Genomic DNA, 23,778 nt, shown 5'->3' on the forward strand with positions numbered 1-23,778 from the left:
TTCTCCTTCGACCTTCATTGCAGTATGGCCTTGAATAATTAGAATAAAAGGTGTATTTGGTCGGGTGAATGATCACCAAACACATTGGCTGATTTACTTATAATGGAGAGTTATCTTAAGGACGTGGCTACTACTACATCCGGGTTTAAAGGAAAAAATGGATTTAGAAAGTCTCGGGCAGAAGATTGGAAGCCAGTATATATAGTGTTCTTCATTCACTGCAGACTGCACTACTGCAGTGATTACAAGCTGATATAAATATATAATCCACTTCCCAAGTGAGAGTATTCAGTTTTCAAAGTTTAGGTCATGAATCTAATCTGCTGTGCTTTTGCTTATTCACTTCTTGAATAACAATAGTCTCTAGATCTCATGTTCTTCGTACAGTGCGAGACGATTCAAGCACAAAGATTGATATAAAATAAAAGGGGTATGTGTTTACACGCACCCTATCCATGAAATTAAATACTGAGTAGAATATAACCTAAGCTACAGTATTCTCGTCCAAACAGCTCCCCACAAAAACTTTTGCCAACCTTCAAGTGCAAATCTGTGATGTCGTCCAGTCTCCGAAACACCTGAGCTGATTGAATCCTATGAAATATTAGATGATTCATGCCAAGTTTAGTACTCCGCTGTATCACAAGTACCTTTAGCTCAACTACTGAGACCAACTTCATATTCAGGCTCAATGAAACTTCTAGTAACTTGTTATCACTGTCGAACAAGACGAGCAGCAAAAGCTCCATCCATAGAGTGCTTCACTGGACACGAGCGGAAGAACCCTTCTTTTGTTATAAAGTCTGATGGCACATATTTGTGAACAGGATCTATTTGGAATTCCTGTAATGGCCAACAATGAATCAATATTTTATATTTAAGAAAAAGGCCAGAAAAGAATGTAAACTAGATAGATACTAAATACTCCAGTAGATATATTAAGAAAAAGGCTGAAAAGAATCAATATTAAGGCAATGTATACTACTCTATATAATTAGGCAATAACACAGCTTTTACCGGATGTCTTAGAAGAAATGCAGCGATCCTCTCTTCGTTCTCTTCATGATCAATCGAACAGGTACTGTACACTAGCACACCATTTGTTTCAACTAGCCTGCAGATGTAGTATTAGCACACAAAGAAATGGTCATATACATAACTAAGATTAATTGAAGAATTGAAATCCAGGGAAAAAAGACAATTTCTACATAAAAACTTATGTGAGACTGTCTCGTGGAGTAGAAGACTCCCTGAAACTTCCAAAGTAATTATTTAAAGGGAAGTACAATTCAGAAAGAAAGATAGCTCTTGATCTCACTTGCAAGCAGCATCCAAAAGATCATCCTGCAATGTCTTGAGCTCTTCCAAATCCTCCAATCTTCTATTCCAGCGCAAATCCGACCTCTTCATCAATTATAACAGTGAACTTAAGGCTTCTAGATAAACATGGCATTTTACATAAGCTGAAAACCTACTTTAGAGAGTACACCCAGTCCGGAACATGGAGCATCCAGTAAAACTTTGTCAAACTTGGACTCGCTGCTGTTCTGGCATGAATGGAAATACAAGTTTCAAGTAAGAAGAGGCAATAAATAAATTATGAGAGAACTGAAGACAGTACAGCACGTTTCCATAACTTACTGAAAAAGTACGAAGATCAGCATGGACACAAGTGATCAGGTTATCAAGATTCTGCAGCTCAGCAGTCTCTTTCAGGATTCGGAGCCGGCCTTTATTTATGTCAACGGCGGATATCATACCTTAAGAGTATTACAGGAGTATTAGAATAAGATAAAGCAGAACTCTTAACTCCTAAGTAGTTAACCAAAAACGAAGCAGAGCATTTGCCAGTAGTCCTGAAACACCTTGGCCATTTAAACAAGATGCCATGAAGAGTGTCTTCCCACCCGGAGCTGCACAACAATCAATGATGCAATCGCCAGGCTGTGGATCAAGAACAGAAACAGCGAGACCTGGAGTAAAAGTAATAATGTGTTAGTTAACTTGTCGTCAAAAGAAAAAGAAGTCTGGAACAAGAGTAGCAGACATAATAATTTTGTATCCTTGTCTAGGATCTTATTTTGAAAAGCCACGCCAGAGGTGAAGGTGCACATTTCATGTAGACTTGGCGCAGTGGTTTTAAACCAAGTCTGAGACGTCATCCATGAAAACAATGACGTCAGGGTTGTATTGATATCAATTTCCAAACATGTAGTGATGGAAAGAGGAAATGTGCATGACAAGAATCAATGGTGAAGTGGTCATTCTGCGGATCAGACACCCCTCGGCTTCGCCTGAGCACACAAACTAATTAATAGCCCTTTCTAGGTGCGCCATCATTCCCCGGTTAACCGCCTATAATGGAACTGAGATCTGCTGACCTGCACTCTCGTCCTGAACTGAGCATAGACCTTCCCGTAGAAATCCAGTTTGTAACACAATCTGTGACATGAGAAGACAACCGATGAACATGTAGAACAAGTCCAACGCGATATTAAGTTCAGAAAGAAAACTTTAGGAAAAAAGCCAAGCAGAACCAAGACAGCACCTGCATACCACTTCTAATGCAGATAAAATTATCCAAATGCATGGATGGTTCGTATGAAACCTGAAGAAAATGTGCAGTGATGGGGTTAGAATTCAAGCAAAAAGCTCATTACAGCACCAAAAAGCAAGTAGTTACTCACTTTCAAAATATCAAGCTTCTTAATGAGGTCATTTCGAGTAAATCCTTTCGCAATATTTGCCCTGGACCAAGAAAGCAGAATTAAGCAACAGAAATTTAAGCAGCATCATGCAACAGAATTGAACCAAATTACTCCAGAAAGTATACTCCTTCCGTTCAAATTTAAACACCAGGGGTCCACCGTTTTTGTGAGAGAGATTATGAATTTGTAGGGTGTTTGGATTTGAAGAGAGGGTGCAATAAAACATTAGAACGTCAACAGTCTACCTCAAACTAAAACAAGGATTAGCATTATTCCAAATCATTAGTTTGATGGCTGCTTCTTGCCCAAGATACTTCGTCCACCTTCTGACCATCCACTAGCAGAGCCGAAGGATTAAAACAGGACAAGTCAGCATTAAAATTGATGAATACCTTCAAAACATGCTTTGATTGTTTTTTTTTTTTTTTTTTTTTTCTCGCATACAATTTATATGTATGTGTCTGGATTGACAATTTCTCTTTTTCTTCATCAAACATCGCCCTAAACAATTAAGTAGCTCAAAATCATCATACTCAGTTGAAACTCACAACTGGATGGGAATAAGTTGTAGCTAGAGCACGTGCTTGTGTGCGGTCATCACCTCCCAACTCGGGCAAAGGAAGTGAGTTAGTGTCCTGTAAGCAAGAGTGACTTTGGTGAAGAATAAGTGATGAGATTGTTTCAAAATAAAACATTAGGAGTATATAGACAACATGAATTTAGTTGCGCTTGCCAAATAAAAATTATTACTCCCAAGAGAGGAAAGAAAAAAAGCAAATTTAAGGAGGAGTAAAGGTTGTTAAACCTTTAGGAAAACTAGCTTTCGGAGTATGCCGTTGACCATATTCCCTGCACCTGGTCTTAATGCATACTTGGCAAGATTAACATTCTGTAGTGAAAACCGAAAAGAAGTACTCCATATTAGTTAGTATGTGGCATGCATAATGCATTGCTAGAGACAGAGAGAATGAGGCTAGAAGTTGACCTCATCAACAACAGCATATGCGGGCATATCCAGTTTAACAATTTCATAGAATCCAATCCTAAGGATCTGGAAATCAGGAAATAATTAGAAAAGGCAAAGAAGATGTAAATAGTGGATAGTAAAGATATAGTACATATAGTCCAGGTACCTGCAGGAGAAGAGGTTCCATATTGGTAAAGGTGTTGTGATGATGGCATAAAGAGTGAATGAGGTAATCCAGGTATTTTCTCCAACGAATTGTACCACCAACAATTTCTGTGACCTACAATTATAATTACAATGTAAACATACAACAACATAATTAATTAATGAGGTTAAAAGGAAGTTGTATGTAGTAGTAGAAATGAGAGCGACCAATCTGAGATCTCGGTCATCTAAGTCCCTGGTGCGAAATCCAAGAGTCCTTTCAGCATAAGCCATCTCATTTTTACCGGAACCCTTTCCCTTGTCATTCAGCAAATCAGCAAAGGCACCCCCGTATTCTATTCGCATCAACCTTACAGCAGCAACTACACATTCAATCATTCTCTTCTTTATAACCAAAACACAACCACCTTTAACCACTATTCTATACTACAACAATTAGAGTAACAAACACAAAATGACAGCATCAGCAATTCCAATATGATACCAATTGTATTTTAATCAAAGGTAAACAAATCATTTACAATTCAAAAATGAATTACTCCCTAGTAGAAAAAAAAAAAAAAAAAAAAATTATACCAGCTCTATGTGGTGAAACCAGTGAATTGAGCTTCTGGGTTTTCTGAGGTGGAGAATTGGGATAGTGTGCGTTGGTAATTAATGTTTTTGAGTAAAACAATCTGGGTTTTTGGAACATGACAAAGGAAGAACAAGATGATGATGAACAACAAGCTTCCATTACAATTCCTCTTCTTGTTTATTTTCCTATTCTTTCTATTTTGCGCTATCCATTAACTTGTACATCGTACTAATCTAGCACACTCTTTGGGTCTTGAAATGAGACAGCTCGCGAGCAACTCGAGCTCGATTTGGTCAAAGCTCGGTTAAAGTTTGGCTCGTGTGAGCTCGGCTCGGGCTAGGGCCTAGGGTTCAGCTTGAGAGTTTAACGAGTCAAGTCGATTTTGGCTTGAACTCGCATTAAAGCTCGCAAGCTTGATAACGAGGACAATTTTTTCAAGTTTAAGTAAGCTCGAGATCGGCTCGAGCTCGAGTTTTACTTTATGAGCACAAGCCGAGGAAGGCCAAGCTAAGGCTCGGCTCGGCTCATTAACACCCCTAATACTCCTTCACCTATTCCTTTATAGTACTAATGTAAATCGGGAGTATAAATGCACGGTTTTAGATCGGGATGTTAGAGAGTTTAGAAAATAAAGATATATATGATATTAAGTTCAGGGTAAGAGTATATATTTATTTGTAAGTTTATTGTACTAATATAAACAATGTCAAATAAAATTACATAAAACATTTAGCGGAATATATACGAATTTTCATATTTTAAAATTTTAGATTAAATATATTATTACAAAAAGACCTATACGAAATGCTATTAATTAAGGAGTAGCGATTTGTTGTAGTATAATCATGTTTCAAAGGTAGACTATTACATGATATAATAATAAGAGCATATAAATCCGATGTAAGACCCAACTTTTATAGAATAATGACAATTAATAACGGCTCAACTCCTTCCTAAAATAATTGAGCGGGAAAATTTGGAGTAAGACTTACCCTTTTAGTTAAAAGGAGATTTTAAATATTTTTAAATTTCCCGTACTTATATTTTGATTTGAGAAGAAAAATTGTAATCTCAAAATTAAACATGAAAATGAATTGAAGTAGTTTCATGAATTAGGTATTTTTTAAAAAAAAATGTTTTATACTAAGCTAATCATTTTTATTATGTTTTTCTAATAGATAAAGTGTGAAGGATTTTTTTATCAAAAAAAAGTCTAGACATGCACAAATCTCTTGTGCAAATTGTGAGTTCTAGAATTTTATAAGGGTTTAATTTAAAAGAATTGGCTTATTTGTAGCCCAACGCATCTATACAATAGAATATGAGTTCTAGATTTTTAATCTCTTAGTAAATATCTATTTGATAAACTAATTTTAGGTGAGGGAGTAGTGTCTTTCCGGAAAACCCAAGAATCTCACTAATCTAGTATCCCACTTGAATAATGTTTTTCCTTTGCCTTTGTTTGTTTATTGGTCAGAAAGATGGTAATGGGTGGAATATGGATGTACTTATATCAACCGAGAAAGAAATACTCGGTTGACTTATCCGCAGAAGTGGTGATTAGCCCCTATAACTTTCATCAATTGAGAGATTACATTTTGGGGAAAAAAATAATTTTTGAATGAATTACATAAAAATTTTAATTTGTAGAAAAATTTTATATGAATGTATCAATTATATTAAAACTAGTGGACATCTAAAAAATAATTTATCTAAAAACTATGTTAATTAATAAATTATATAAATACTTTTAAAATATTAAAAATTATTTAATGTACAATAAGTTTAAATATAAATTAATTTAATGATATATTTATGTTAAAATTAAAAACAGGGTTGGATTTCACTTTTGTCAAAGTTACGGGGCCTAATTGCTACATTTGTAACTTATGAGACTTAATCTCACAATTGTCCAAAGTTATGGGAGTCAATCGTCACTTTCGTCGTATCACATCTCATCATCTTTCATGTTAATTTTCGTCATCTATTCTTACCTCTAAATATTTATTGTTTTCCGTCATTCATCCCTCACCCTTTTAATTCGAGTGTGAATGAATATCAATAGAAGGATGACATAGCTACATTATAGGTCTAATATCAATATTTCTTGTTTCCCATCATTCATTTCCTACTATATTATCACTGAATGATCCAAGACATTGAGAACGACACTAGAAAGCTACCTAATAGTATATGATTCACTACAACCATGTAGGCGGCATTTCTGCACAATTCTAAATCGAAATTGACACTTACAGCGAAAGCAAGGTGATACACAAGTTTAAACCAAACTCTATGAATTTTGACAGTTTCTAATCCATCACATGTTACTCATTAGGCAATCTGGGATAATCGGCAGGGAGAGGCATGACACAATTTTCACCATTGAAATAAACTCGCTTTGGGAATGCCCATCCTGCATCAAAAGTAAACATCCCTCGTACTTTCCTCAGTAGCATCTCGTTCTGCACATTGCCATTTTCTCCTGATTGCATCAACACATCATTAAAGGATTGTATCCCCCAAAACATTCCCGTGTCATCTGAAAAGCGAGCCTATAATTTAGAAAAATGGCCATAGTAACATACAATACGGAGCTACTTGTGCTACTGAAACTTGACATCAAGTATTGGACATGGGTCATGGATACACGTCAAGAGTCGAACAATGCTATTGTTTACTTCCTCCATTCCAATCATCTCTATACTTTGTTGAATATATGTGAGTTATATTCTAATCAAATGTATAGAATTGATTGGAGGGGATAGAATATTATTTTTGGCCAAAAAGTGTCCAAACAATGTTTGTCGTGTCTTGAGTATTATCCTAACATAGATGCCTACATAGTTAGAAGGGTTTCTAAAAGTATATGAATATTTTGTACGTGTTAGAAAAAATAAAATACTTACTAATAGGACGATCCATAGTAATCGGCTTGTAATTGAAGCTAAAAGACTCTACCAAATGGCTAAGATTAGGATGCTCTATAGCCAGATTCCAAGATGTGTAATTCTTGTGCAAATTCAGGTTCATTATTGTAATCTTTACTCTCCAATACTCCTTGTAGCTCTGCTTAATGTGCCAGTGAACATGAATTGGACACATGTGAGCAGTGCAATTCACTAAAGGCGGAGGTGCATAATCTGGGTCTTTTGATTTTGGCAATGCTGGAAGCGTTTGTCCTTTTCTGTATTTAATAGCGTAATAAATTTATTAACAATATCATAGTTCAAAGAATGCATATAAAGGACACATTAGAGATAGAGAAGAGAAACAGTGATTGTTTGTTGTCACCTATCTTACAGCGACACTTTACTATAATGAGTTTAACATTCGGAGTAACATAGGCAATCACTTTTTGGAATTAACAATTAGTACTTATTAACATAAAACTATAATGAGTTTAATGATGGAATTTATTTATGTGTGAAAAAGAAATTACTTGACACATGATAAGCCAGGTTGACCTTGACAGCCACATGTACACTCGGGGCATAACGTTATCGTCTCGCTGTAAAATGCAGATAAGGAGACACAACACGTTGGGGCAGGCGCTGCTCGAAACTGGGAATAGCTACAAATCACCCTGTATGTACCTGCAATTAGCATTCAACAATTATCATGTCTTTCATCCCATTATAATTCAAGGTCGATCGGCTGATATGAATCATCAATCCTTTGGAAAAAAAAAAAAAAAAACTTACGAAGCGCTTGCCTCCAACGACGTCCCCCATCCTCAGGGATCTTAGTCGGAGGGACAACTTCCTCAGCTTCTCCACAAGTATACCCAGGAGTACCAAACTTGAAATTACTAGGCATAGTAAAATTAGAGATGAAACCAACACTCATTTGAAAATGAGAGACACTTTTAGACATGTCTTGTGCCATGGAAGTAAGTACACCACCTCTGCAGCAATTTGCAGCCTGTTTAGTGAGAGGAGTTTGTGGCTGAAGGTCGATGATGACGGGATTCTTAAGGCAGCAATGAGGAGGGGGTGTGCCTAATGACTTATTACACGACCCTTGCTCCTTAGCCTCTGCTCCTTGCATCTGCCATATTACTTCATTTGCCTGCCATTCCCAGCTTAAACGCCACCCCGGTGGCCACTCTATGTGTCTATACTGCTGATAATTGTATATTGTTATGTCTGCCTGTATTTTTGTACAGATTATTGGAATCGGAAACAATGTTTATGTCGATGAGTGTTCAAACAATGACTACAAGGAACTCATAATATCTTGCGATATGTTTATTTAATCATAAAAATGTTACACAATGTAAAATTCTACAAATTTCTCGTTCGATTTTGAATAGAAATTCACAACTTTTTTATTCATACTACCATTTTAAATGTAAATTTTACGTAGCTACATTGCATAAAATTTTAAAACTATATCAATATATCCAAGTAAATCTTATCAAGGTAGCTAGCTATTCAAGTATATCAAGAATTTTAAGATCTAAACCTTGCAATTTGACTATAGATTTTAATAAATCAGTCCCAAAACTGATTTTTTGGTTCACACGCATTCATAAAATTAACACGACGCTGAAGAAATTACTCCGTATTTAATATGTTCACATTCACTTAATTTTGCCACTAAATTAAGTACGTATCTGACAATGTATTTTTATAGACTTTTTTCTTAAAGTTTAAACCTTTCTATTTGTTTTAGTGCCCACGAAATGTTTTAGTATAAAAGTGTTACTAGCATAGGATTTGATTCGCTGAAGGATATTCAGTTTGAAAATAATTCTACAGAAGCAAAACTAAGAACCTAAAAACACTCACGAGACACAAATTTATCCTATAGATGTGTTTAGTACATAATGAGATACGGAGTACACAACAACCATAATTGTTGGAAAAAAACTAAAACAACCTAAAAACTTATTGGAAAAAAAAAAACGTCTTAAGAACACTATTAATGTTAAAGAAACATACATGAATTTGATCAAAAAGTTTGCAACTTACGTTATACATACTCGAGTCTTCTTGCATCACATCCCACTGGATTGTTACGTTTCCACTGATATCAAGTGGGTCATACGCATCTACATCACATTAAAAGATTAATTTAAAACATTCAACTATTAATTCACCAAAAACTTGTCCCATTTCATATATATATACATGTGTTATAAATTTTTTTACATATTTTTACAGATAGATGAATTTCTAAATAACAAGAGAAATTATGATTATGAACAAATATTGTAAATTATGAAAATGATCAAACTCACCAACTATGAGACATGAGAGAATAATGAAGAAGATGAAAAGACATATAGCCTTGAGCCCTAAACCTCTCAATAACGCCAACATGGAATCACAAATGTAAAACAAATAAACTAAGATGAATAATAATACCGAGGCTTTGAAAATTTATGGGTTTTACTTTGATGTTTTTATTTTTTTGGGTGTGTGATTGAAAGTGATGAACAAAATTAAATATTGGATAATAAAAGGAGGGTTTTATGAAGATTTATGATCCCTCTTTTAATTTGGGGATTGAAAATGTAAATAGGAATGAAATGATTATATATAGGTAGATAATGAGGTGAATGTATCACTACAACGCGTATAAATGTAAATGTCACCTACAAATCTACAATAGTTAGTAAATATATGAGCGGTGACGTTTACGACGAGGATTTAAAGTCCGTCAGCATTGTATTTTCTTTTATGACTCCCTTCGCACCCATAAAAAATCAACACGTACAACTAATTTCACTGAGCTTATAAAGAATATTTATATTATTGGGCTATAATTGGTTGGATATGACAATTTTCCAGGATTTGTGTTTCCTTTTTATCCTTTTACTTATGTGTGATTGTATATATATTACCATTAATGCAAAATTGTAAGCACACGTATAACATCGCAGTGCATTGTATTTAGTGATTTGAAATATTGTGGTTAAGTACATATAAACTGTTTGCAATAAGTTTTTCTATTCTAAATATACGACTCATTAAATAATCAATTTTCTAAACTCATCTATAACTTATATGGTATATTCAGGGGTCGTTTGGTCAAGATCATATGAAATATAATATTATGGGAAGTAAATTCCCTCATCTAATTCATGGGAATTTCTCAAAAGTGTTTGGTTGTCAATGCGGGAATTCACTTCCATGAGAAGTTCAACTTACCAAGGGGGGTGTTGCTAAGCAACTTCCCACATTTTTATAGGAAGTCAATTACATGGGAAGTGCAACTTCTTCTATTTTTACAAAAAAGTGACAACCAAACAACTCCACTTTTTGTAATTTATGAGAAGTTCCACTTCCCATGTTATTACATTGGCAACCAAACAACCCCTATTATAATTTTTTTTCTATTGGTTTTTGCAAGACCATTATACGACGACGTTTTTGCGATTTTGTAGTATTTTATTCAATTCATTTGGGATAATAAAGAGGTGCATAAGTTTTTATATAAGCTTAAGGTTGTTGTGTTTGGCATAATCTATAAAATATTATTAAAAGGCTAGCCTAAAAATGTCACGTAGATAATGCCACATGGGATGAAAAAAAGCCACATACACAATAACAATATGACTTGGCAAACTAATATGACATGGATTACCAATTTATTATTATATTGCATTAATTTAAATCACTTATTTCCTTTAAAAATCCATCCATATTCCATTAGTTTTAAACTTAATTAACTCAAAAAAAAAAAAACTACAAAAAAAAATATGCATTAACAATAAGTTAATAATTTCAAGATATTTCATATAGAGTAGTATTATATGTATTCGAAATAAAAAAACTGAATACATAAGAAATTAAGAACGAGGAAGAATAAATGAAGTTGAAAAAAAAAATTGTATTGTCACTAATTCACTACTTTTTTTTTGAAAGGCACTAATTCACTATTGTTGTTACTATAACTTTGTTGTATATAGAAGATGTTTTACAGAACTAATTAATCAAAAAATAAGTATTAAAGATCATATAAAATATTTTCTTAGGAAAATATAAAATATATGGAAAAGAAAATATTTATTTAATTTAAGTAATTTACAAACAAATTCTGTAAATACTTAAGTGAAATTAAACACTAATAATAGAATTTTAAAAGGATAGTAATACCGTGTATTTAGTTCATGAAATTATTTCTTGCAAATGATAAGGTTTTGGAAAATATAAAATATATGGAAAAGAAAATATTTATTTAATTTAAGTAATTTACAAACAAATTCTGTAAATACTTAAGTAACTTAAACACTAATAATTGAATTATAAAAGGGTAGTAATGCCTATTTAGTTCATGAAATTATTTCACGTAAGGGATAAGGTTTTGTAAAAAAAAAAATACCAAATTGCATTGTTTAGCAATATACTCCGTATTTAGTAAGTAAACCTAAAATAATTATATTTAGAATTTTGTGTTCATGGTGAATTTAATTAAGACCTTCTCCATTCTACTTTTATTGTTTAATTATCCTTTAAAATTTATTCCAAATTAATTATTTTTTCGAAATTTAGTATCATAAATGACTTAATTATTTGTATCTATACAATAAAATAAAAAGGCAAGATGAGTAGTTTATTATTTGACGTGTGTCATGTTAAGTAATTTTAAGTGCTACATTTTATGTTATTTTTCATTACATTTTATTAGGAATAGTAAGAGACTATGAGTTGGTATGTATAAATTATGACACAATGAATGATCATAATTAAGTTTATTAGTGAAATTATGATAAAATGAATTTGCATAATTAAGTGTATTAGCGGTGACTTTTCACTTGCTCACTGAGTTTTTATAAATACCTCCTCATAGAGAAATAAGAGAACCAAGCAAATACAAAATCAATATCGTAACTCTCTAAAGTCAAACACATTTTATATCACTCATCCTTAATTTTCCATGGGTCATGTGAAATGTACATTGAAGACAAACACTCCATCCGCCTCCGTTTTATTGTGCTTTGAAAATCAATGGTTCAATTTCATATAAATTTTGGATATCAAAGGCGCTACATTACTACTAAAGTTTAAACTTTTTAGTTTGTTTGCATGTTAATTTCTCCTGATTGTTCATAGTTTTCATAGTATAAAGCTACAAATTTAAAAAACTAATATTTAAATTCTGTGTAAAATAAAAAAAGTTCAACTTCATAGTTATGAAGTCAAATAACCAACTCTGGTTTCTTCTTTGTTAATCTCTAAATCATGTGATTAGTATTTGTAATCTGTTTATAAGGTGATTAATTTGCTTACATATATTTTTTTTGTTGACATGCAGGTAGTACATATAGATTATTTAATTGAACAAGCCAATATGGAAGATATTGTGCATTCATTAAGTAATTTGATTTACATTGCTAAGACAAATTCGTCCTATTTCAAAATTCCGACAGATTTGCAGTATGTGATTAGGCACAACAATTGTTTGGTTTGAAACGTGATGTAAAATATTCGGTTGTTACCCTACAAAATAATTAAATACAATGAAAAATGATTATGCATATGACTTTGAGGCAACAAGTTACATCATCATGTTTAGAATGTTATATAGATTATAACTGTTACAGCTCAAATTTACAAGATAGTCCACCAAAATGAATTTAAGTTTGCATACTTTGTCATTAACATAAGAATTTTCACGTAAATAAAACTATGTGTTCCTTCTTTGTTTATAATGTCATCACATTTAGTACACGTCAACTTACTAACAAAAAAATACATTTCGACTTTGCAACCCACTTTGAACAAACATATGCATGAATAAGTTTTAAGAAAGATTATACTTTGTATTAACTACCCACTTCTCAAACTAAATTCTTCCCTATTTTAAATCTTACCATAACATGGATTATTTCACAACATCTCAATTATTTTACATTTTATCTTAAAATCTTTTATTTATAGTTGAAAAAAAATGGGTCTCCATTTTCCTTCCCTTTCATTAAATTTTCGTATCAGAACAAAATTTTAAGGAAGCGTCTTGATAAAACCCATGCATTGCACGGGTCACAAAACTAGTTGTCTTATTTAAAAATTTGCATATTACTTTTACTAAAAAAAGTGTTTTTTTTTTATCTAACACTCTTATTCGTGAATTTGTATATATATAAAAAAAAAAGACAACCAAAGTTTTTGAGGAAAAAATAAAAACAAAAAATTCACGTATACTCCTGAACTTTGTCATTCTGCACGTGGTACTCAACTTTTAAAGTTTGTGCACATGATATCCTTGATATTTGATTTTCAAGCATAACGTGCCCTTTTTATCATTCTTAAATTTTCAATTGAGCATAAATCATAGACCAAAAATCGGAATTGACTATTTTTTTCAAATTGATTGCCTCTTCGAGATCTATAAATTGATAAAACGAAAATGATCATTTGAAAATTTAAGATCAAAGATATGGTTGATTTGAGATTTTCATTAAAAACAACCCTATAAAATGTCAGTCGACAATTTTTTTTCTCAAATCGTAGATTATAACGAGATAACCATTTTAGAAACAAGTTTGACCGATTCTGAATTCCGGTGTAGAAATTATGCTCAATTGAGTTTTTTTATAGTGACAAAAAGGGCATGTTGTGCATGAAAATCAAATATAAAGGATATCTTGTTCAATCAATCTACCACTTGTTAAATTCATGTGGTACCCCTAACCTAAACAAGGGGTAAGAAGAAAAATTACACCATGGATTGTTTTGGAGCCTTTCTATATGATTTTTTTCCTTGCGGACTATTCATGCACCACAACCAATATAACAACAAGTGGTAGATTGATTGAACCAAAAAATATTAGTTGTATGTTCTAAACACATAACGACATTTTTGGTCAAATTAAGCATTTCAAAATAAAATAAAATATTATGGTCATATTTTTTTAAAATTCTACAACTAAATTTTAATATACTTCTAAATATAAACTTTTTTTAAGCACAATATGTTAATTAGTTTAGATCCCGCACAATACATGCGCGGTACATACAAATATTTACCTTTTATTACTTATATGTTAAATTGACACCTCATCAATTTTCAAATTTCACCTCTATATGCTTATTTGAAAAAAAAAGATTGATATGCAAAACTAATAAAAAAATGAGTAATGTCTTAAATGTGTATTTTCGGTGAATATTTTTTTAAATCGAAACTAATGATTTCATTTTACAATTATATCCCAAACTTTTCAATCAAGAAGATAATTATAATAACAATTTATAGTTTTATTTTATATGAAATAGGTAGGCATTAAGTTATTATATAATAATATCAAAAAATGAAAGATTTAGCAATTTGTACCTTGTGATTTTATGTCAATTCTATTTTATTTTAATTAAAAGATTATAATTTAGAGTCTAAAAAAAATTATAGTTTCATGTAAATATTATATCATTGTCAAAATGATACTAAAATCATTAATTACAAACACTTCTAGCATTGCATAAAATATTGGTAATTAATGATTTTATTTTACCAATATTTATTCATAAAATATTGGTAATTAATGATCTTAGTATCATTGTATGAACAACTTACACGAAATTTGGGTTTTACGGTGTCATTATATAAAAATATATATTAATTGTTTTATTATGGAATCGGATTGTAGGATCGTAAAATCGTAGGATCGTATTATGATCTCATCTCTATAAATTTTCAAATTAATAGGATCGTAAGATTCTACAACTATGATAGAATCGCAGGATCCAGATCGGTCAAGCATTTTTGGATCGTAAAATCGTAGAATCGTTGGATCGAATCGCGATTATGACAACAATGCTCTATACCTTCACCGTCTAAATTTTGAATCTCTAAAATCTACAGGAGTAAACCTAGTACCCATAACTCTATATTTCAATAAGTAACCGAGCAAGCCAACATTATTATTTTGTAGACTTATTTTTGAATTTCAATATCTATCTAATTAAGGCTCTGTTTGGTAAAACTAACTGAAAATGTAGCTGCAACTTGAAAAGGTAGCTGAAAACTGAAAAACTAATTGAAATCTAAAAAGATAACTGATAAGGTAGCTGAAAATTGGGATCTGATAAGGTAGTTGATTATATATAAAAGTGTTTGACAATCTAGCTGAAAATGTAATTGATTTTGATGAAATGGCGTAAAAGAATATGATAATTATTTAATAGTATAAATTTAAGGGGTAAAAACGGAAAATCAAATCAAATCAGGTACCTGAAATCTCAAATGCTACTCTAGGTAACATTTCATTTCAGGTAGCTTATTTGGTTAAATAAGCTACTTAAACACTTATAAAAAAATAAGGTACCTGAAATTTTGGTCAAATAAGTTACTTTGACCAAATCAGGTATCTGAAATGTCTTGCCAAACGGAACTTAAGAGTAACGACAACTACTGTTAGTCTGTTAGGTGTTATTTAATTAATTTTATTTAGGTTACGGGCTGACCCGTGTTCTTGTAGTGGGCGGGCTTGGACAACGACACGTGGCCCGTTGTAGCGGACAGAGACTACAAAATATGGCACGCTGGACACTTTTTCATAGTTTGGCCCGTCTATGTTCGGTCCAAGCCCGCTAATGATCCCCCTCTAGTCCGTATTCCGTATGTAGTAGGTATGTAGTACGTAGTATGTGTATGTGTGTAGTCCAGTCCGTATGTATGTCAGTATGTGTGCGCGTGCCCTTTTTATCGGAGCTCCCTCGTTAATTTGTGTTCGATTCCATAGTCCATACTTTCTTCTCTCTCTTGTCTTTCCTAAAATTAATTTTAATTTTAATTTCTCCAGAAAATCAATAAATCCATCAAATCTTCCAAAACAATTTCTCAATCTCTCTTCGTCCCTGTCCTCCCCTGTTGATTCCTCTTACCATTATTACATTCATTCATGACGGTATCTTCTATTTTTCCCTTTTTTTAGTACAAACCCTAGCTGCTTTCATCTTTATTTTGATCCGGCTATTTAATTTTTAATTACTGCCTTTCTATTTCTTCATTTCTCCGTTTCCCATTTTCCTAATATTTTTGTTTTGTTTTGTTTTGTTTTGATGAATTGTGATGCTTGTTGTTGTGTTTTGATTGGTGTAATCCAATTGAGCCATGGTAAGATATTGGTTTGTCGGGTATTTTGTGAAATTGGTATTCATAGTTTTAGATCCCTATAAGGAAGGATTAAGGGCTACGGATTCATCATTTCCTTCCAATATTATTATTTCATACTTGTAGATCCTAAAACGGAGGACAGAGAGTCCGCTTCATAAGCCAAATGAGCTTCCACTCTAAAACCAATTGGCAATAAATCCCTAATTATTAAGGACACTCACATGTGGTGTGGGTATTATTTATATGGGTTTAGTTGTTTTAAACTTGTAATTGTCTGTCCATTATTGTGTCCAGACTGGACGGCTGGCCTTGACATCTGTGGTTGTTGGTCATTGATAGGATAAGGGAAGGCCATTGCCCAAGTTTGGTGAGTGGGACGTCAATGACCCATCATCAGCAGAGGGATTCACTGTTATTTTTAATAAAGCCAGGGATGAAAAGAAGACTGGTGGAAAACCCGACTCCCCTGCAAATACCCAGCCTACTTCTAAGCCTGGAATGGACCTCAATAAGTCTCAGCCTGTAAGTTCTTTTTTTTTCTTTTTAAAAAAATCATTTTATGGAGCACATGTTACTTTCCTGGATGACTTTCCTGTGATCAAGGGTGGGGAGGGGTCTAATGGGGGATCCATAGTGAACGTTCAAATGCTAAAAAAGCGGTAAACACAGGGAAAGGCTCTTGTTTGAGGTCATTTAACAATTTTTTTAATGCTACATCTAAGGGCTTGATTGAGGCAATGGAAATCAAAACTATGCAAAAGATGATGAAAGTGATGGTGGTGAAGGGGATATGAAGGGGTTACTATTATTCTCATTTGTGGGTGATGCATTAGTCATTACCCTATGGAGAAGGGGGATGATAACTATTAACTCCGTTTATGGGGTAACCTTTACCCTCTTTCATTATTTTACCTATCTAGGTCACCAATACTACTACCTTCTACTTCCCATTGTGTTTCTCCTTCAATTTCCCCATATCAGTTTTCATATTCCAATCATGCCCTAGTTCTTTAGTGTATTTTCTCATTTGCATTAACACTCCCCCACCTGCCTCAAAAAAATAAAAAATAAATAAAAATTGTATGGCTCTGCCATAGTGTCATTGCATATTTGCATGTGCGGTCGTTGATCTGTGTATAGGTGGATATTTACTAATCATTTTGCTTGGATGTATTTTGTTTTCCTGAAATCACAATTAAATGTGCCTCTTTCTTTAAATGAAAGTTGTGCCTTTGAGGTAAGGTTTGAAGATTACTTATATCAAGCAGTTATGCAGCTATATCGTGCTTTTGTTGTTGCGTGTATCGTGATTTACTTTTACTGTAGCTTACCTCATGGCCATTGTTTTTTGCAGAAAAAGTGGCTGTGCTGCGTACAAGCCCCGGATGTACACTCTTGATGTGATTATGTCTAGTAAGAACTGGTCGTAGAGTGACGTCTGGTTGAGACCTCACCCTGACACATTTTTCCCGAAGACAAGATGTAAGAAGTTGTAATACTTTTTTTTTTTTTTTACTCTGTACTGTAGGAACGAGTTGGGGTGGAAAATGAAATATGAAATGAACACACTTATATTGTATTCAATGTACTGTCTACTGTGTATGGGGTCATTTTCTAAATCAGGAAGTATATTTCTTCCCTCCATTTCTTGGGCTTTTGTGTTGTAAAGCTTCTGGTTTGTGATATAACATGGGTTTTGTTTTCAATGGAGTGATTTGATTTTGGTATTTTACTTTTTTTTTTTTTTTTTTTTTAATTGATCTAAGAAAACTAGATTTATCCTTTCGGATGAGGGAAGTGTGTTTGACTTTGTTTGTTACAAGACTTGCAACTTAGAAGCAAATGTATGCTCATTTCTTTCAGTGTCTACGCAACTTAATACGAGTATTCAGTAGGTAGGTTGCTACTGTCAACAATTTTGGGAGGATTTCCATTCGGGTCTTTAATAGTAATAAGAGGAGAGCTGGTAAATGCAAATGCAGCTGATATCTGATTCTCTAGATTAACCGTAGCAGTAACAAACACCAAGAAACATTGAGATGCAGTACAAGTATTTTACATTTGCAAAACTACAAGCCTCGGATAATTAGCTTAAAAATAAAGCACACGCTAAAACCCCTAAAAATGTTGCCTTAATACCCACAGATCTAGGGATCTTGCCTTTATCCTTTCTGATGTAAAGTGCTTCAAACAAAGGATAGTTGATTATAATCAACACACCACATAACAATATTTGCAAGCTCAAACTCTTAATAACTACCACTCTATTCTGATCCCCAATTACCAATTTTGTCACGAAGATCAGCAAGGCGAACATATTTATGAGTGCAAGAGTGGTCAATACGGTGAACATGGGAGAAGGCACTCCAAATTCCATGATTCCATTTTGATATCTTTGAAACACTTGGTCGTCTGTAACTTTGTTTGTAATCACAAATTTCATGTCGGAAAATCCGAGTAACTTGAAAATGGTGTCGACGAGGGCGAAGAGGTATGAGGATGTTCGTTTGTAAAGCCATATCCTTTGTTCATTCCACCATTGAGGGATTGTGCCTTTACAGCTTAGAAATTCTAATAGGCTGTATGTGTACTTGACTATAATAATGTAAGCAAAAGGGTAAAACCATATGCTTGATAGGTGTGGAAAGAGGGGAATGCCCCTTAACAAGTATAGAGAAGGGATGATGGAATAACACAAGGTTGGCAAGGAGTTGACAGCCCAAAAGCAATAATGTGAGTAACCCAATTGAAGTGCAAAGCTTATTTTATTTCTCCCATACCAGAATGGACAATGGGTAATCATTATTTGAAGATCTCCTTCACTCCATCTCTTATGTTGTACTAGTGTATCTTCCAATGTAGTCCCTGCCTTTCCTAGGAAACTACTCCTTTCCGGGTTCAGGTACGCTGATTTCCATCCTCGGAACTGAATTGCTAAACCCGTTATCACATCTTCTACTGGACACCCGTATTTCAATCCAACCTGCATTTTTCCTACTTTAAACTAGAAATATATCCCCAGCTGAATTCTTCATGCCGGTTGTTTAAATTATTCAAATGGACGACAAGTACCTGTTTTCCCCATTGGGAGTTTAATTCATATGTGGAGCTAGCAAGCGTCTTGGCTCTTTCTTCCAACTCTTCTAATGTTCCGTTAGCAGCAGTGGACGTGTTTTGGGCCTTCCACTTGATCTTATACTCCTTGCTGTATTTAAGACCCTCTAATATTTCTCTGCGATGGAAACACCCCGTTCCTATGTAAAGCGGACCTCCAACACCATCTAGTCCCGGGAGTTCCACCTATAAAATCCAACTGCTTATAATAATACTGTATAGATAGTGTATACTCGCACAAAAGAAGCAGATGAAATTTATGAGGAATCATCATGTACTGTAGTCTGTAGAGATTTAGTGGAATTTGAGAAATGTGGACATTTAATGAATTGTGTTGGGTTGAGTTGAGTTGATTGAAAATGAAAAATGAAAAAGCTTACTTGATTGATGACTTGAAAGCGAGCAGCGTACATATCGTTTTGGTCAACATTATCGAAACTCTGAGGAAATTGGACGAATGCTATATCTTGGCTTTGTACTTGATCCATGAGCAAACAGAGTGCATCTCTGATGGATGCTGAGTTGTTGGAATACATATCACAATCAACGTTAAGAATGATTGGGGCGTTGCTTATTTCAGCTGACACCCTTAACTGCATTGCATCGCATTTGTAAATTAATTACTCCATAGCTAGTAATTAATGGCATTGTTGTCAGAAAGAAGATGAATTACCAAAGCATTCATAGCTCCAGCTTTGAAATGATGGGGATGAGTAGGAGTCTTTTGACGAGCTAAGTAGACTAGTGTTGGCAATTGATAACCTTGAACATCTCTCAACTCTTTATTTCTTCCATCAATCAATATCTGGTAGGTATCATGGTGTTAAGTAAATGAATGATAGCTTGGTTACATTGAATTGTGGTTGGTAAACAAACCTGAAGAATGGTATCATGGTGTTGCTTAGAAGTGTAAGACTCGTTGTTATTCCATTTGGAAAATCCTTTGTGCATATCGAGTATTTCTTGTGGTATTCTACCGGAGGCCGTTGATGTCTCAATCCTATTGCTCATTTCTTCATATAAATTCTGCAATTAAAAAAAGTAATGAAAAAGATGGATTAGATTAATGTTAATGGATTACTCCGTATTATTAGTATTATTAGGTGTGATACATACATAGTACATACCTTGATAGATTGAAAGTGGTTAGAATTAAGAGAATGAGTAGTAAAATAAGCAGCAGGAGACCTTGGTTCAACATTATAGTTTCTACAGTATGGCAACCAATGTTTAGAGAAAAGGGAAGCCTCATAAAGCGCATGAAATGTTAGAATTGATCCAGCGTCATCCGACAAGAAGATGCTGAGCTTATCAGGTGGATAATCGTACGCCATTACCGATAATACTGTGTTGATTACCATCAATGGTGGCTCTATCTCAGGGTCTGCTGTGCATACAAATATGTCTACCTTTGGCAACTCATCTTCGTGCCTACATATTATTATTATACATGATCAACACAAAATGAAGGAGACGGAGGGAGTAATTAATAGAAGTATAATTAATATGTATGTATGTACCTGCTAGAAAGACGGTCTTTAAAGGGATATCTATAGACACAATAGGAACGAAGAAGTTGAGTAAGAAGCCAGTAAAAGGTAAACCAAATCTCAGCAACAAACAAAGCTATCCATCCGAAACGACCCTCAACACCTGTTTCTGGGATATTTCTAACTCTGTAAATCCATACTAAACATATTGCTATCAAAATAGAGGTTGCACAAACCCTCTGTTTTAATCTTCCCTTTCCTTGTTCACTCTCAAATAGAGCCATATACCCATCATCATCACTATTCTTACCCATTATTATTATTATTATTATTATTTATTATTATTATTATTATTAATCACCCTGTCTCTCTCTCTCTCTTACTTAGTACGGAGTAGTAATTAATCAGTAATCACTATATATATAGTGGCATGGCATTGATTATATGCAGTTGTTGAGTAGGAAACAGTGAGCAGCCTCTTGGGGAAGCGTCCTGTAAACCCGGTGCGAGAATAATCTCACCCAACAACAATACTACGAAGGAACACGTACAACAATCGTAAGTAATTTACGTATTATCTTGTGAAACATTTAACACTTTATTTCAACATTTAATTGTTGGAGTTTTTGGGAGATTAATCCAACACAGCCACCCTTCTTGTTAGCAACCAGGTTGTCTAATAAATTTGAGAGGTCCGGTTCTAACAAAAATACCGGTGTCTTCCAGAAGGACGTCTAGAAAAGGGCATTTGAGACCCCATATAATTAGAAAGCAAATTAAATAAGGATCATAAAGTGGGATGGATTATATATTTATTTATTATATCCGCTAATCATATTCTAGCTTATTCTAATTTCTAAAGTAGCCATCACTTTGGACTTGCGTCTCTTTTCTTCTCATCATTCTTACACGTGCTTGCTTGCTTGCCTCACCGCTCACATCATTACTACTCGACTTGGAAATACTAACCTCAGCTAAGACTCGACTTTGAAATAATACTAAAATATCCAAATTTCAGCTTTCAAATAATTTCGTATGGGTAATTAACTATAATCGCTCGAATATATTCACTTATTTCTTTCCCTTTCATTTTACACAAGAAATAAGAATATGATTTTATCACACAAAATACTCCTCTACCTCACGTATAATTAAATTTGGATCACCCAAAACCTTCCAAAAAAGAAAATAAGGAAGAAAATCCGTCTATCAATAAAACGGAAAACAGGAAGAAATGAGTGAATGAGAAGGAATAATATTTACATGTGCCTATAAATACATAAACCAACACTCCAACAATTTAACTCTTGGACTATGTTTAAACTAGTTTTAAACCCGTGCAAAATTGCACGGGTATGTATTTGGGTCGGTATTAATGTTTTTGGATTTATTTTTTTTTTTTTTTTTGCATTTCTATTGTAATTATCTAGTTGGTCTAAACCAACAATCTACATAATTAATTTTTACACTTGTTTCAAATACGTGTTCACATGCAATGGTTTAAGAGGAAATAACGTAATATACTATTGTAAATAAAATTTGCATACATAAAAACCTTTACATCCCGAAAAAAGAAGTATAATTTAATAATCAACTTTAACATAGGCAAATTATTCTAAAAATTGAAAATTTTCATGATAGTGGTTCTCGGGGATTTGACATTAATTGTTACGTATTTTCCGTAATCACCAAGTTTTTTGGAGGTATGAACACCTATATTCGTCAAGCATAAAGACAAAGACGAATGATTTCATTAATTTATGTAAAATATTCACATTATTTGTTATTCGATCAATCCCGTAAGTAAATGTAATTTATTCACGCAATTATGTAATTTTATTAGTAACTATGTAATTCAGTCCGATTATATGTAATTACTTTCATTTATTCCGATTTGTAATTCATTCCGTTTATATGCAATTTCTCTTACTTATGCCGATTATCTATTTATTACATTAACTATGTAATTTAGTCCGATTATATGTAATTACTTTCATTTATTCCGATTTGTAATTCATTCCGTTTATATGCAATTTCTTTTACTTCTGCCAATTATCTATTTATTTCATTAACTATGCAATTCAGTCCGATTATATGTAATTATTTTCATTTATTTCGATTTTTAATTCATTCCGTTTATATGCAATTACTTTTATCACGATTATCTATTTATTTCATAAAATATTTTCTATGACATAATTTGTCGCATGTTTCTCAGAGACGATTTAAAGAAATAAACTCTTTCCACGTAAACGGGACCTACCATTACCTGAATTTCTCAAAAAAAAAAATGGGTGAATGATGTGGCGCATCTTGTGTTGAGCATTGTCTTTTGCATTAATATAGATAAGATTTGTGGCCTAAATAGCTAATTCTCGCGGCTAAAATATTTTACCGCCCAAAAAAAAAAATCTTCAAAGTAATTGATTATAATTAACAAAAAAACCTTAAAATGCACAGAGATTTGTCTTTTTGCCACGCATCTCTCGTGGCTAATTATCGTGAGCAAAATTAATTTTTGCCATGGCAAAAATTGTCTTCTAATTTAAAATTTAGAGGGTGTTTGGTAAACGACAAATTGGTAAATTTTCAGTATATTTAAAACTTTTAGCATATTTGACTTACCAATTTACTAATTTGAGTGTTTGATAAATGACATATTGATCTACTGTTTTCCAATATGCTGCTCCCTCC

The 23,778-nt window shown here is 33.2% G+C and overlaps 4 protein-coding genes across 7 annotated transcripts; 1 reads left to right on the top strand and 3 right to left on the bottom strand.

The window, feature by feature from the left end:
• Positions 1-402: 402 nt before the first annotated feature.
• On the bottom strand, positions 403-4,946 carry LOC141619778 (uncharacterized). Of its 2 annotated transcripts, none has more exons than XM_074436794.1 (16): positions 4,417-4,946; positions 4,048-4,202; positions 3,842-3,955; positions 3,694-3,759; positions 3,514-3,597; positions 3,257-3,343; positions 2,954-3,045; positions 2,688-2,748; positions 2,549-2,608; positions 2,382-2,442; positions 1,866-1,973; positions 1,642-1,760; positions 1,476-1,547; positions 1,319-1,404; positions 1,018-1,114; positions 403-843 (listed from the first exon to the last, which is right to left on the bottom strand). In XM_074436794.1, the coding sequence occupies exons 1-16, from the start codon at positions 4,574-4,576 to the stop codon at positions 715-717; spliced, it is 1,551 nt and encodes a 516-aa protein (XP_074292895.1). In that variant the 5' UTR covers positions 4,577-4,946; the 3' UTR covers positions 403-714. The 2 variants fall into 2 exon arrangements, with proteins under 2 accessions (XP_074292895.1, XP_074292896.1); XM_074436795.1 differs by having other exon boundaries at positions 4,048-4,189; positions 4,417-4,644.
• Positions 4,947-6,638: 1,692 nt separating this feature from the next.
• Positions 6,639-9,932, bottom strand: LOC141622762 (COBRA-like protein 6). Of its 2 annotated transcripts, none has more exons than XM_074438760.1 (6): positions 9,663-9,932; positions 9,394-9,473; positions 8,122-8,569; positions 7,860-8,013; positions 7,327-7,604; positions 6,639-6,902 (listed from the first exon to the last, which is right to left on the bottom strand). In XM_074438760.1, the coding sequence occupies exons 1-6, from the start codon at positions 9,742-9,744 to the stop codon at positions 6,745-6,747; spliced, it is 1,200 nt and encodes a 399-aa protein (XP_074294861.1). In that variant the 5' UTR covers positions 9,745-9,932; the 3' UTR covers positions 6,639-6,744. The 2 variants fall into 2 exon arrangements, with proteins under 2 accessions (XP_074294861.1, XP_074294860.1); XM_074438759.1 differs by having other exon boundaries at positions 6,639-6,959.
• A 6,163-nt stretch (positions 9,933-16,095) lies between these two features.
• Positions 16,096-18,207, top strand: LOC141619782 (protein NOI4-like). Its single transcript, XM_074436799.1, has 3 exons — positions 16,096-16,271; positions 16,820-17,002; positions 17,835-18,207. Exons 1-3 carry the CDS (start codon positions 16,266-16,268, stop codon positions 17,877-17,879), a joined length of 234 nt encoding a protein of 77 aa, XP_074292900.1. The 5' UTR covers positions 16,096-16,265; the 3' UTR covers positions 17,880-18,207.
• Positions 18,208-18,523: 316 nt separating this feature from the next.
• LOC141619780 (cellulose synthase-like protein E1) lies at positions 18,524-22,067 on the bottom strand. 2 transcript variants are annotated; one of them, XM_074436798.1, is made up of 8 exons: positions 21,753-22,067; positions 21,115-21,562; positions 20,722-21,025; positions 20,471-20,620; positions 20,268-20,399; positions 19,975-20,187; positions 19,553-19,780; positions 18,524-19,463 (listed from the first exon to the last, which is right to left on the bottom strand). In XM_074436798.1, exons 2-8 carry the CDS (start codon positions 21,396-21,398, stop codon positions 18,567-18,569), a joined length of 2,208 nt encoding a protein of 735 aa, XP_074292899.1. In that variant the 5' UTR covers positions 21,399-21,562; positions 21,753-22,067; the 3' UTR covers positions 18,524-18,566. The 2 variants fall into 2 exon arrangements, with proteins under 2 accessions (XP_074292899.1, XP_074292898.1); XM_074436797.1 differs by having other exon boundaries at positions 21,115-21,560; positions 21,731-21,850.
• Positions 22,068-23,778: the final 1,711 nt, after the last annotated feature.

Source organism: Silene latifolia, chromosome X, assembly GCF_048544455.1.
Source record: "Silene latifolia isolate original U9 population chromosome X, ASM4854445v1, whole genome shotgun sequence".
NCBI lineage: Eukaryota > Viridiplantae > Streptophyta > Magnoliopsida > Caryophyllales > Caryophyllaceae > Silene > Silene latifolia.